This window comes from Periplaneta americana, chromosome 9, assembly GCF_040183065.1.
Source record: "Periplaneta americana isolate PAMFEO1 chromosome 9, P.americana_PAMFEO1_priV1, whole genome shotgun sequence".
NCBI lineage: Eukaryota > Metazoa > Arthropoda > Insecta > Blattodea > Blattidae > Periplaneta > Periplaneta americana.
The window spans coordinates 167,782,158-167,797,124 of NC_091125.1; the positions used below are offsets into that span (position 1 = coordinate 167,782,158).

The 14,967-nt window shown below is 34.8% G+C and overlaps 1 protein-coding gene across 3 annotated transcripts in view; it reads left to right on the forward strand.

The window, feature by feature from the left end:
- Nucleotides 1-5,793: 5,793 nt before the first annotated feature.
- Nucleotides 5,794-14,967, forward strand: part of drongo (Arf GTPase activating protein drongo) — an 88,357-nt gene continuing 79,183 nt past the window's right edge. For all 3 annotated transcript variants that reach the window (XM_069836315.1, XM_069836317.1, XM_069836316.1), the window contains exon 1: nt 5,794-5,979. In XM_069836315.1, coding sequence (XP_069692416.1) covers nt 5,816-5,979 — 164 coding nt within the window. In that variant the 5' untranslated portion in view covers nt 5,794-5,815. The remainder of the gene's footprint in view (nt 5,980-14,967) is intronic.

The following is a 14,967-nucleotide window of genomic DNA, read 5'->3' on the forward strand; positions in this document are numbered from 1 at the left end:
CTGAACACCGTGATAACTGGAGATGAGTCATGGGTGTACGGGTACGACCCAGAAACAAAAAGACAGTCGTCGCAATGGAAGCATCCCGAGTCTCCAAGGCCGAAGAAAGCGCGGCAGGTGCGAAGCAAAATCAAGGTGATGCCGACTGTTTTCTTTGATGTCCGTGGAATTGTGCATCACGAATACGCACCGGAAGGACAAACGGTGACAAAGGAGTACTATCACGATGTTCTCCGGCGACTCCGTGATGCAGTTCGGCGCAAAAGACCAGACATGTGGACGGCGAACAACTGGCACTTGCATCACGACAACGCCCCCGCGCATTCATCCCAATTGATCCACACTTTCTTGGCCAAACATGGAATTACAACCGTTCGCCAACCTCCCTACTCTCCAGACCTGGCTCCTTGCGACTTCTGGTTGTTTCCAAAATTGAAGACACCACTGAAAGGATCCCGTTTTGAGAGTAGAGAAGAGATAATGCGGAACGCGACGACGGAGCTGAACACCATTCCAAAAGAAGACTTCCAGAGGTGTTTCCGGCAGTGGAAGGATCGGTGGGCTAAGTGTGTGCAAGCACAAGGGGCCTACTTTGAAGGGGATTAGGGTCCCAACCCCGTCAGGTATTTGAAATATTTTTTCTGGCTAAAGGTCGGATACTTTTTAGACAGGCCTCGTATGAGCCGTTCAGAGCAGAAGTGGTGTAAGTCAAAATTGGGTAATGAGGTTTAAAGTAAAAATTCTGTAAAATACAGTGCAAAGTAGCAATTAATATGTCCTTCGTGCTATCCACTGACTACTAATAGTTTTAATTGAAGTTTTAGCATATATAAGGTGGTCCAAAAAAAAGTAACTTAAATAATTTGATAACATTCAACACGGTATATAACTACTGTGTGCTCTACAGGATGTCTCAAAAAAATAAATAAAAATTTTCTGGAATGTCCCTAAAACACACACACACAAAAGCAAAAGGTTTCAATCTTCCAACTCAAGTAATTTTTTAGATATCAAATAAACGATTGTGATTGGTGTACATAATCGAACTATTCAATTTCTGACTTGCCGTGGAATCAGAGAAGAGCTCTCCTTACACTGCCTAATCACTCTTGAGTTGAGTTTGTATAATTTTACTTAGTTATGGCTTTTTAAAAAAAACCCTCACATAAGCCCGCCATTGATCCCTATCCTGAGCAAGATTAATCCAGTCTCTACCATCATCCCGCAAATCCATTTTAATATTATCCTCCCATCTATGTTTCGGACTCCTCAAAGGTATTTTTCCCTCCGTCCTCCCAACTAACACTCTATATGCATTTCTAGATTTGTCCATATGTGTTATACACCCTGCCCATCTCAAACGTCTGAATTTAATGTTCCTAATTATGTCAGGTGAAGAATACAATGCGTGCAGTTCTGCGTTGTGTAACTTTCTCCATTCTCCTGTAGCTTCATCCCTCTCAGCCCCAAATATTTTCCTAAGCACCTTATTCTCAAACACCCTTAACCTCTTATCCTCTCTCAAAGTGAGAGTCCAAGTTTCACAACCATATAGAACAACCGGTACCGGTAATATAACTGTTTTATAAATTCTAACTTTCAGGTTTTTTGGGGGCAGACTGGATGACAGAAGCTTCTCAACCGAATAATAACAGGCATTTCCCATATTTATTCTGCGATTAATTTCCTCCAGAGTATCATTTATATTTGTTACTGTTGCACCAAGATATTTGAATTTTTCCACCGCTTCAAAGAATGAATTTCCAATTTTTATATTTCCATTTCGTACAATATTCTCGTCACGAGACATAATCATATACTTTGTCTTTTCGGAAATTACTTCCAAACCTATCTCTTTACTTGCTTCAAGTAAAATTCTCGTGTTTTCCCTAATAGTTTGTGGATTTTCTTCTAACATATTCACGTCATCTGCATAGACAAGCAGCTGACGTAACCGGTTCAATTCGAAACCCTCTCTGTTATCCTGCACTTTCCTAATATTCTAGAGCAAAGTTAAAAAGTAAAGGTGGTAATGAATCTCCTTGCTTTAGCCTGCAGTGACTTGGAAAAGCATCTGACAGAAACTGATCTGTATGAACTCTGCTGTACATTTTACTGAGACACATTTTAATTAATCGAACTAGTTTCTTGGGAATACCAAATTCAATAAGGATATCATATAAAATTTCTCTCTTTTAACCGAATCATATGCCTTTTTTGAAATCTATAAATAACTCTTGTACTGCACCCTTATACTCCCATTTCTTCTCCAATATTTATCGAATGCAAAATATCTGATCAATAGTTGATCTATTACGCCTAAAACCACATTGATGATCCCAATAATTTCATCTACATATGGAGTTAATCTTCTCAAAAGAATATTGGACAAAATTTTGTACAATGTCAACAAAAGTGATATTCCTCGAAAGTTACTACAGTTGGTCTTTTCCCCCTTCTTAAAGATGGGTACAATACTATTGAGTCCTTTTGTATTCTGGTACAATTTACTTTTCCCAAATAGCAAGTACAAGCTTATAAATTTTGCTAGGTAATGTGCTTCCACCCTTTTGTATTAATTCTGCTGGAATTTGATCGATACTTGGAGTTTTGTACTTTTTCAGTTTTTCTGTCGCAATTTCGACTTCAGAAAGTGTGGGTTCCGGTTTAAATGGCTCAGCAGTTTGTATCTGAATTTCGTCCTGATTTACATAATTTTACCTATTAAAAAAGTGGAAACCATTTGAGCTGAAAGAAAGTAACACCGAGAATGTCATTCCTGCAAATAACACATCATTTCACTTCTTTTGGCCTGACATGTAACTTTCTCATTATTGGGACTTGGTTTTAATAAGCTCACAGAATGATAACTTGAAAAATATTTAAAATAGAACTGTAACTTTTTCTTTATTCTTTGGCTATTACCACAATTAATTTGTCAATTTTAAGACTCTCTGTATATGTCTTCCTTAACTGTTCTAACTCGGAAACATCTGTAGCAGTAGGTGTACATTCCCTTGACCACTCAAACCAAGAAATGGATTCGGAACACCTCAAAATCTGTGCTTCAGTGGAAGAGGTCAAATGACTTTATTGTCAAATGCCTGGCATTAGAAAACAACAACAACAACATTCCCTTGACCAGTATGGGTGGTAGCCCCATCTTGTTCAAACACTTGGTTTGTTCATAACAAGATTGTTTCTGTCACAAAATGTAGCCAAATCCCCTTGCAAACATTCAGTAACTTGGTTTCTGTACACTTTTGTGGTGATGTAGGGCTCTGAGTTCTGCAGTCACAACTGGCCTACGTCTATGTTCATGATACAACGGAGTGGGCTATGGAAATTCAGCTCTCCTTGGCAACGGTTTTGTTGTGAATTGTTTTGTATCTTTTCTGACGAGAAATAAAAACTGTTCTTGAGTTTCATTTACTCAGTATATTGTATTCTAGCTACAGTGACATTGATTGTGCTGCCATCTTTAATCTTCAATTAAATATGGTCCACTGATGCCATGGCTGGATAGAGTGTAATGGTCTCTGTGCATAGGGTATCCATCCACTTTTTCTCAAACAAGGAAATGACAATTCTGCTTATTGACATGTCCACTTAATAGCTCATGACATTAATCATACCACCACCAATTTCGGAGATCATCAGGATTTTCATAAACAGTGACCAGAACACATGCGCAATAATGCAGGCATGCTTGGAAGTCTGCTTCTTTGAGTTTGTGGAATACATGTACCGGTATTTGATATGAGGGCATGCCAATATCCACAACCATGCATTTAACATTTCAGTGCTGAAGCTTATAATAATCCCGTTATTGCTTGCGTGGGCTACTATAGTAGCCCATAACAATTTTGGCCTTTATTTTATCGTTACAATTTCTAATTAATTATTTTTTAATTGTTTATTTCCTTATTTTATTTGTTATTATATATATATAGTTTTCTTTTTAATCTATTTGTTCAGTTGTCACATTTTAAATTTTACATACTTTTTCAAAATTGCTATTAAGTATTATTCTTAACAGAGAGATTGCAAGTGAATATAAATTATTGTTACTATGTTGACACTTTGAGCTTTCACTAATAATATACTTGTACTAATTTCTGAACTTAAGTTCTCTCAAAAACTGGAACTAAAACTTAACTGATTTTGCACTTTATTTAGACCCAGTAAATGCAAAACGATGTTGTTTGCTCATGTTCTTGTGTTCTCTCGTGGAGATTCTTTTTTCCATTTCATTCCAGTTGACTGTCAGTGTTTTAAGATTCTCTGTGAAGAATCTCCTGCAAATACTGAATTGATGTTTATATTCTAAGATTGAAGGACAGTTGAAAGAAAAGCAGTGGCTTCAGTAAAGGAAAAGATACAAGGGATGCAATTGGACTACTACGAACAATCGGCAAACGATACCTAGAGAAGAATAAAGAAGTGTATATAGTATTTGTGGACCTAGGAAAGGCGTTTGACAGAGTGCATTGGAACAAACTGATGGGGATCCCAAAGAAAATAAGTGTGAATTGGAAAGATAGGATGCTGTTCAGTAACCTATACATGAAACAACGAGTCAAAGTCAGGATAGGAGAAGAAATGTCTGAAGGAAGTGAAATAGGAAGAGGAGTACGACAAGGATGCCCTTTATCATCTACCCTGTTGAACATCTACTTGGAGGATTTGGTGAAGAACTGTTTTCAGAACATGGGAGGGATAAAAGTGGAGTAACGGTTAGCGCATCTGGCCGCAAAACCTGGTGGCCCGGGTTTGATTCCCAGTTGGGGCAAGTTACCTGGTTGAGGTTTTTCCAGAGTTTTCCCTCAACATAACATGAGCAAATGTTGGGTAACTATCGGTGCTGGACCCCAGACTCATTTCACCAGCATTATCAGAGAGAGAGAGAGAGAGAGAGAGAGTGAGTGAGTGAGTAAGTGTGTGTGTTTTTTTTTTTTTCTTGAACGACAGTAGCACTGATACTCTGTCGAGCGTTGCACTTCATGTGAGCTGGCTCTGACACATTTTAGTTTTCTTGAGTGCGAACATCGTGATGAAATGTTTCCTGCAAGAGGACTGTAAAAGTAGCCCAGCCCTCGTGGGTTCCTCGTACGTGGATAGGTAAAGGTGGGCCATGTCCATTTGTTTGGTTTCTGTGCCCAGCGTATTTAAGCCATTCATATTCGTCTGCATTAGATTTTGTTGAACCTCTCCGTGACCGAATTGTAGCAGATTTTCAGATGCATGAAACAGGAGAAAGCATGTTCTAGGTTCCATGAGACGAAATGAGGCCTGTCTTGATATAGGAAGTGGACACTTTGAACATTTTCTCAAAGTCTAGAGTGATATGAAGTGATTATATTATATACATATTAACTTTAAATACGTCGGACACCATATACTGAGAATTTTTAAATTACAGACAAAAAATGACGGCCAGTTGCACTACACGTGGTAAACGTCATATATGAGGGTATTAGGCGATTCTAGTGGCACAATACTGAACTACAGTGTCTGTACGGAAACAAGCCGTATGAATAAAGAAGTGATCCCATTCATTTAATGTTGTTATATCGACCTGAATAATATCGGAATGTTAATACTGAATAGAGCTGAAACTCATATAATCTAGGTGAAACTTTAATTATAAGGTCTTTATTTTAATATATTGATGCAGCAATCTAGATTCGCAATTCATACGAACCGCGCTTATCGCCATACATGGCTTACTAAGATATTGTTGGTAGAAAACATGACAACAACTTCTTGTTTATAAAGTGTGCCATGGGATGAGTATAGGACGGTCCAAAGCAACATGGCTTCCGCAAGAAAGAAGCAAGATGAAAAACATCTTAAGATTTTACGTGAATTAGTATCGTTACCAACAAATAAGCAATGCTTCGATTGTCATCAGAGAGGCCCAACTTACATCAACATGACGATAGGTTCTTTTGTGTGTACTTCATGTTCCGGTATGCTGTAAGTATAACAAATAAAGGAGACCCTGAATCATCACTTTTTTTTTTGTTTCATATCACAAGGAAAACACCACTCAAAATTATTACGAAGTTTAATTGCATGGTGTGAACATTTTAATTTATGTATAATTAGATATATTTATGTATGTGCATGAGTTATTAGCACTAAGACATTAACAGTTTTAGCTCGAATTGACAGTGATGGAAACGAGTTCATCATTTCATAAGCTCGATTTACTTCGACAGTTATTACTTCATGCTGTCTGGGTGGAAAGGAATTTTTTAATGGTTAGTTATCGCAGCAAGTGTGTAACTGTAATCACATTGATAATGTGAATATATTATGAATTGCTGTGACATATCCTCGTTTTAATGAAGTCAACCGTCATTCTCTTCACTTGTCAGTAAAGAAGCATAATTCTTAATTGTGTTACAATGGTAAAAAGAATTCTTATGATTACATTTACAATCGCATGAAAAAATTAGCCCTCTTACTTAACAGTAGTGTTAAATTATATGATCCGAGACAGTAAATGGCGTATGTGTCAGATATAATTTGACAGGTTTACAAAATGAACAACAAAATGCATAATTCTCGATCCAAAAAGTTATTAAAATCGTACGATTATTCGATTTATTAATTATTCTGTCGTCTACATTGACTCTTATTTTTATGGACATTGTAATTTTATCTAACAATCCTTCAGAACATTGGAGACAATGCCTGCATGCTGGGATCAATATTAAACAAAAATGTGTAACTTACTGAGGCACTAAACTATTATTATTTTATAGACGACAACATGATGATACAATCTAAGTTTGAGGATTATTTACGAGCAGTGCACAAATTAGATCTAAGTAATATAATTTTAAGATTTTATATGAAATTGTTTTCAACCAAACTTACGGTATGTGAAGAACAGGAAAAGAACGTAAAAGCATTGTTGTTTAGTCAACTGTTCGAAGACAGATTTGAACCTCACAAGTGCTACGAAGAAGGCACTACATATTAGGCAACTAGGCCAGGAGACAATGAGGTAGGGTGGCCAGTTCCTTTCCACCATTGCATACATCGTCGACTAGCGACATATTACACTAGTCAGACTTCAGATGCATACAAACAATTATTGTTCTTCCTCTGACACATATTGTCAAGTGAGATGTAGGCCTACATATCAGCCAGAATCTCAATCAGAGATATTCTGTTTCGAAATTACTCAATATTGTCAGTGTATTTTGGCTCAGAAAGGCCGAACGTTTATACTTGGAATCTGCAGTTAGTGTACAGATTTGTATGTTATTCCTTAGTTTCACGGAATTTAGGATACTCATTGAAAATATAAATTGCAATTATATGGGTGGATGTTAACATAGTCATGTGACATAATCCAGTAAGACATTATTTATTATGCCTACACGTGATTATTGAATGTTATCTAACCCTGACTGCTATCAAATTACATTTCTTAAGAAAATTAAAATTTTTTTTTATCACAGTGTGGTAGTGATGATCGTATTTTTAAATAGTCTTGGTGGTTGACAAATCATTACTGTAGGCTAAAAATAAGGCTTTGACAAAAATTTCTTATATTTACGTCGTGTTCTAATTAAGGGAGATTACTGTCGAGGACAAACAAGAGTAAAAATATTAAAGATTGCATTGGACACCAAATTGTCTTAAACTTTAAAGAGTCATTTGTTTATTAAGACACTTAAAACCTCTTAATTCATAAGTAGACCTCGGACTTTTAGGCACCTACAATAGGCTCTGAATTTATCAAAATAGACACTAAAAGCATACATTTAGACATCTAAAAATACAATTTCAGGCAGCTAAAATGTAATTGCTATCCACACAAACTACAGTAACTACAAAAATGCAATTAATTAGTGAATATTAAGCATTATGGTATACAGTGACAAAAACAGTAAAAAAAAGTATTGAGGTTATAAACTTTATTTTTGTTAAGTCTTAAATTATGAATACCTGTACGCAATTTTTAACGAATGCATCGACCCCATTGCTCTAAGGCTGCTAATACAATTAAATTAATTACCGTACCTTACCAATGAATTTACAATTAACACATTATTAATAAATTTTCTACTGTGAAACTTTGCCTTTTCTTTGACAGAACCGTTTTATAAACGAAAAAAATTCTTCCCAATGATATTGAAACAATGGATGCATAGGCTATTTAAATCTAGCAGTATTTGTTATGCTGATTTCTTTAGGGAGAAATACATCCTCCCAATTCATCACATTCCTACTGTCTGCTCAAGTGTCCAAGAAAACCAGACACCTTCCAGAGATTTCTTCATTCCTACAAGCAAACTATTACAGGATATTTGAACCAAACCTACCTCATGACATTCAGAACTGTCTCTTTGACTGCTACATGAAAATTTAAAAAAATATACTATGTATGTAACAAATAGAAATAGGCAATTTTAGGCTCCTATATCTTAAAAATAGGTTTCAATGGGCAAAATAGGCATTTTTAGGCACTATAAAACCGCTTTCAAACGTTCATATTTTATATAAAATGTGAAGATATTTAACTAGTTTTAGTTTATCCCTACAGATAAAAAATAAATTTAACCTAAAATCCGAGGTCTATTCATAAGCGGAGATATGGGAGGGGATAGGTGAGCAATGCCCCCCCAGTTCAAAGTAATATAGGATATTATCCCTTTCTAGCATTGGTATGAAGAAAGCATATAATACTGAGGAGTTATAATATATTTATCTGCAAATTAATATAAGCAAATACAAGTATTCATAATGCGATTTATCTTTTTATAGTATGGATAAGAAAGAATTGGGACAAACCTGGAAAATTTTCTAGAGTTCATTCAGTTCATTTCATGTGACAATGAGTTCGCGATATATTCGTTCCTTTTTAAAATAGCCTGTAGAACAAACTGGAAGTAAATTTATCAGTAATAATGAAGAACCTGCTAATACTACGGATAATAGTGTAAATGTTGATGCATCTGTTATTGCTGCGGATGATGACATTCAAGCTGTTATAAGTACCTAATATAATAGTGAAGTGGACAAATATGAAGCATCCAACAGAATCAGTGATGCCATAGCTTCCTAGTTCACACAAGAATCATAAGATCTTATTAATAAATATAGACAGTATTTATTTGATATATTAACTTAATTGACATTTTGTTGTACTTAGGTAAGTTAGGTATAGGTAGGGTGACCAGACGTCCTCTTTTGTCCGGATTTTTTAAAAATCAAGAAATGTCCTCCTTTTCGTAATTTTTATGCCTGATATTTTGAAATTATCTGAGTTAACGCTTTTTTCAAGTAATTTGCCTGTAGGTGGCAGCAGCATCGACAGAATATACTCTTTGCCAACGATCATAATAACTCTGTTTGCTTACAGAATAATATTAAATCCATATTTTGTGCGGTCTTTTTATGTATTTTGATAATAATTATAGTTCCCTTGGCTTTCATGTAGTTATTAACTGTAAACTCATTTTAGCCTATATTCTTAAGTTTTATCGTAAGTATATCGTAATAAAACAAATATTGACATAATTTTAAGTATAATATAGGCCTAAGTCTAAATCTAAAGAGATACTTTTCTGTCCTCTTTAATAATTGTAGTTCCCTTGACTTTCATTATTATCAAGTTCTGTTATAATTATTTTGTAATATTAATATACTTTTAATAATGATATAAGCCTAAATAGGCCTATACTGTAAATATTTTGTAAGAAAATAGATATTGACGTCATTTATAGTATAATTAATATTGGCGTAGTCCTAAATTAAGTACATAGTTTCTGTCCTCCTTTTTGAAGCTTTGTGTCCTCTTTTTCTATCGATGTGAATCTGGTCACCTAGTAGCCTATAGGTTTCAGAGGGCTTAGTGAATTTCATTTTTTCATTATTTATGTACAGGTATATATTTGTCTTTTTTATGCATGTGGTCGTATTCGTAATCGTATGCTTATGATAAGAATACGTATTTATGAATTAGCTATTTTATCACCCTTTTGTGCCCCTCTCTCTCAGGGAAATTGTTCTACGTTTTATCTCCACCTATGCCTCTTATACCCCAACATTTCTTAAAAATTCATAATATGCATTTTTTCAGTAGTAGGCTATAATGGGCAGGGGGAGAATAGCAGTTCTGTATCCAAAATTGTCATTCTAGAAAAAGAAAAAAAACATAGAAATCCCAACAGGCTTTTCCTTACGATGCACATTCTATACTCTTATCAGAGAAAAAAAAATAGACCTTACTGTTGTAAATTTATACATAATGAAAAACTTCAACATTTATACAGGATGTTTAAAAAATAGAGGGCAAATATTAAGCATCGAGTTCCAAGGAAGAAGTCAAGTCGTAGCAGCGATGTATCTGTATGTCACGAAGTAACATATCGTCGTTGATTTTATGAAACCTCCTATATGTATGTGACAGTACAGAGCATGATTTTTTTAGGAGGAAGAAAAAAGTAATTAAATATCAATAGGCCTACAGAAGAATATTAGTAGATAATTCGGTAGAAAAAGTTGGTGAATATATCATCGAGGATCAGTATAGGCCTATTGATATTTAATTACTTTTTCCTTCTTCCTGAAAAATGATTCTCTGTACTGTCACATAAGAGGTTTCATAAAATCAATGACGATATTTCCTACAAAGCAGAGGCGTATACTGGTTAAAGGGTTTGGGCTACCGCTGACCCTATTATTACACAAAATATATCTAACAATTACTTTAATTTTAATTACTCTGGTAAAACTAATAATACAAAATTATTACATTATGTTATATTATAAACTTTTTCTTTTGTAATTTCCTTGGGCTACCACCGGTAGCCCCAGTAGCCCGCAAAATCGCCCCTGCTACAAAGCCTTTATAGCTTAGCGATAGAGCTCTTTCTTCTCATTACAAACATCGGGCTTCGAATCTCTCTATGTAAAATGCACGAGCTATTTCGAGGTGGGACTTGGTCTCATTTCCTATGTCAAAGGATGTACAATTATTATTTTTCTGAATCAGATATTAGACTGTGCAAATCAAAGAATTGTTGTAGCTCGGTTGTAATTGCTATATTCAATAAATTACCACAATAGGCACCTGTACATTTTAACAGATTAAAGTCATCTTGCATCGTTGGCTAATAGGAAACCTCCTTTACGATTTTAAGGGATTGTTCTACTCTTCTATACACTTCAGTATTTTTCAGGAGGACCGGATTTAGATATACATAGTGCCGCCCCTAGGCAGTGCTAAATTTTCTGCCCCACAACTCTTACAAACAGTTTATGAGCAGCTGTTATACAGGCCGTGTTTGGTTTAAATTAGTTTTAAATGAAATGTTACAATTCAGAAAACAACAAATTACTGGAATCAAAATACATGCATCTTATTTGTGAATTATAAAGATTTCCTTCGCACTTTCTTCACAGAGAAAAAGCATTGTTGATGTCATCAAAGTCGATCTGACGAAGCACATCAGACTCGACGCAAAGAAAAATTGATTTGTGAAAGTCAGGCTGTGGTTTATTTTTAAGCATTGGTTTTGTTGGTGGTATAATTATTACGAGTATTTCTTACTTCGATAGGAAGTATAAACTAAATCTATACTAATAATAAATCTGTAGCCGAAATGTTTTTGGTAATTTTCGATTTTTCAAAAATAATTGGTGCTAACATATATAATTAACCGCCCTGAAACCGAAAATCGCTTTTTTGAAATTTTTGTTTGTATGTCTGTCTGTCTGTTATCAATTTTCATGAAAAATATTACATAACAAAAGTTTTTTTAAAAATAATTTCCGATAAGTTTTATTCCATGCAAAATGTTTATAGGACTGATATTTAATGAGATAAATGAGTTTCAAAATTACAATAACAATGCCGTCTAAGGCGGTGTAATGAAATAAAAAACAAATGACTTCGCCTATAAGGGGCCTTGGACAACAACAATCGATAGCTATGAAACATACGGTAGCCTACAGAGAATGTTACTGTGTTTGTATGAAGTTATATCGGAAGCTAAATTAACCGATTTGTATTATTAATTATTAATTCACCATTGGAAAGTGCAGTTTCTCTAGATGGACATAATGCTATAATGTTATTACAGTAACTTCTGAGTGAATCGAGGACAGGTAAGATAAAAATAGCTTCTTATGCACAGAAAACTTGATAGGCATTCGTTCCCTGTATTTCCTAAAATAATTTTTATGACCAAATGAGTGGTCTCTGGATCAAAATGAACGCATTTTAATTTTTTAATACAATTTAAATTAAGTAGACCTAACATAATAAACGATTTATCCTTCTATTGAACACGAATGTTCCCTGGATCAAATGTCCTATTTTAATTATGTAATTGCTTTATATTTATTTCTAACGGGTGCGGCGGAGCGCACGGGTATGGCTAGTTGAAAAATAAACTCCAAGGGCCATATTCATAGACATTCTTAGTGCGAGCTTCCGGTGGATGATGAGCGAACTAACGTTTTTCGTATTCATAAACCAGTGTTACCGATATGATATGAATCCTGTACAAGTAATCACTCGATAGCCGAGGCTAGTTTAACACTCTTGTAGCGCGAGCTAGCGAAATGTCTATGCATAGCACCTGAACTCTTTGCGGAATAAACCTTTCATATCATATTATATAGTGCACATGCTGAAGAGTGATTAAATAGTATTGTTGACGATATATTATATTGGATAATATGTAACTGAGAATTCTGGTTACCATTCATAACTATAATATAATAAACACTCATCCAATTTGATTTTCAGCGATGCATTCTTGTTTATACAAGCAGTTAAATTTAAGCAGTTGATAATATAATAATGTGATACCGGCATTATAATATAACTATGCAGCTGCACACTTCCTTTTACTCTCGCTACGATCGCGACAATGCGATAACAAAACAATATCCAACTTACACAAGGTGTTAAAGAACAAACTTAAGAAAAGATTTACAAACAAATGTTTTAAAAACAAATTTCAAATTGGTTGAGTGGAAGAGAAGGCCTCATGGCCTTAACTCTGCCAGGCAAAATAAACCTACTACTAAAATGGAAATAAAAAAGAAGAGAAGGAGAGAGAAAAAATGCCGCCCTCTTGGAAATTGCCGCCTAATTCCGGCACTGTTTTTCAATAATATTTATTACTAGCCGTACCCGTGCGCTCCGCTGCACCCGTTAGAAATAAATATAAAGTAATTACATAATTAAAATAGGACGTTTGATCCAGGGAACATGCATGTTTGATAGAAGGACAAATTGTTTAATATGTTACTTAATTTAAATTGTATTTAACATATTAAAATGCGATCATGTTGGTCCAGAGAGCACTCAGAAGTTACTGTAATAACATTATAGCATTATGTCCATCTAGAGAAACTACACTTTCAATGGTGAAATAATAATTAATTATACAAATCGGTTAATTTAGCTTTCGATATTACTTCATACAAACACAGAAACATTCTATGTAGGCTATGTTTCATAGTTTTCGATTATTGTTGTCCAAGGCCCCTTATAGACGTAGTCATTTGTTTTCATTTCGTTACACCACCATAGATGGCATTATATTTTAATTTAAAACTCATTTATCTCATTAAATATCAGTCCTGTCAAAATTTTTCAAAGAATAAAACTTATCGGAAATATTTTTTAAATAAACTTTTGTTATGTAACATATTTCACAAAAATCAATAATAAGCGAGATATTTCGATTTATTTAATTCAGGCCCCCTTATAACCCCCTTTTAAATAACGTATTTTGAATGTCATGTAGCCTGAAATCTAAGTTACAGCGAACTTAATTTATATTCCAATTTTCATATAAATCGGTTCAGCCATTATCGCGTGAAAAGGTAACAAACATACAGACAGACATACAAACAAAAATTTCAAAAAAGCGATTTACGGTTTCAGGGTGGTTAATTATATATGTTAGGACCAATTATTTTTGGAAAATCGAAAATTACCAGAAAAATTTCGGCTACAGATTTATTATTAGTATAGATTAATTTGATTTTAGTTTCTATTTTGTTTTAAATTGTGTTTGTTCTGTCTTTGCAGTTTGTATTTCTTATCTTTGTTATAATTTATAGCTGTCTATAGTATATCACTCTCGGAGCTCGTAGCATTGAATACAAATACATACAAATCTGGACTGTGTGTAGATAGTGTTCAATCCTAATCACTGGTTATCTCTGCAGGGTAAGGCCGAACCCTAGTACTATGTCAGTAGAATTTTTATGCTGATACCCAGCTAATTGTATTCCCAGACCACACCAGCTGATTATACTAAGGTTTGCCGACTATTAAACTATTCACGACTCTACACAACACCACAGAATGCCACTATGCGTTGTCTATGTGAACATACTATGTATCGTCTCAGACCTGTTACTAAATCTACGTATTACTCTACTTAGACTTCAACAAACAAAATTTGAGAACACAATCTCAAGGGAAAAAATGGAACTCTCTGCATCATAATCCACAGTTAATTCCCGATTTACCACGAAAATCGTCTGTACAGTAGCTGCATTTAGATTGGCAACAGGCCATGATTGTTTGGCCAAACACCTGCATAGAATTGGAATATATCAGTCCCCTAACTGCCCATTGTGCAACTCAAACCAAGAAAGGATTCGGAACACATCAAAATCTGTGCTTCAGTGGCTGACCATGATAATATCATTGAAAAATATTGGAGTGCAAGAGGTCAAATGACTTTATTGTCAAACGCTGGCATTATTAAACAACAACAACAACTATGTATCGTCTGTAGCGAGCGGGAGCAGGGCGAGGCGCGGGTGACATCTATACTCCTCGCTATACTCAACTGAAATCTACTGTTTTGGTACGAACTTCCTACGTATGGTCTATATCACCAATTGGTATGGTGCGGGAAAATAGGTTTTAGTCTGAGATTAACTTCTGTATAGGTAAATTCGTATAAC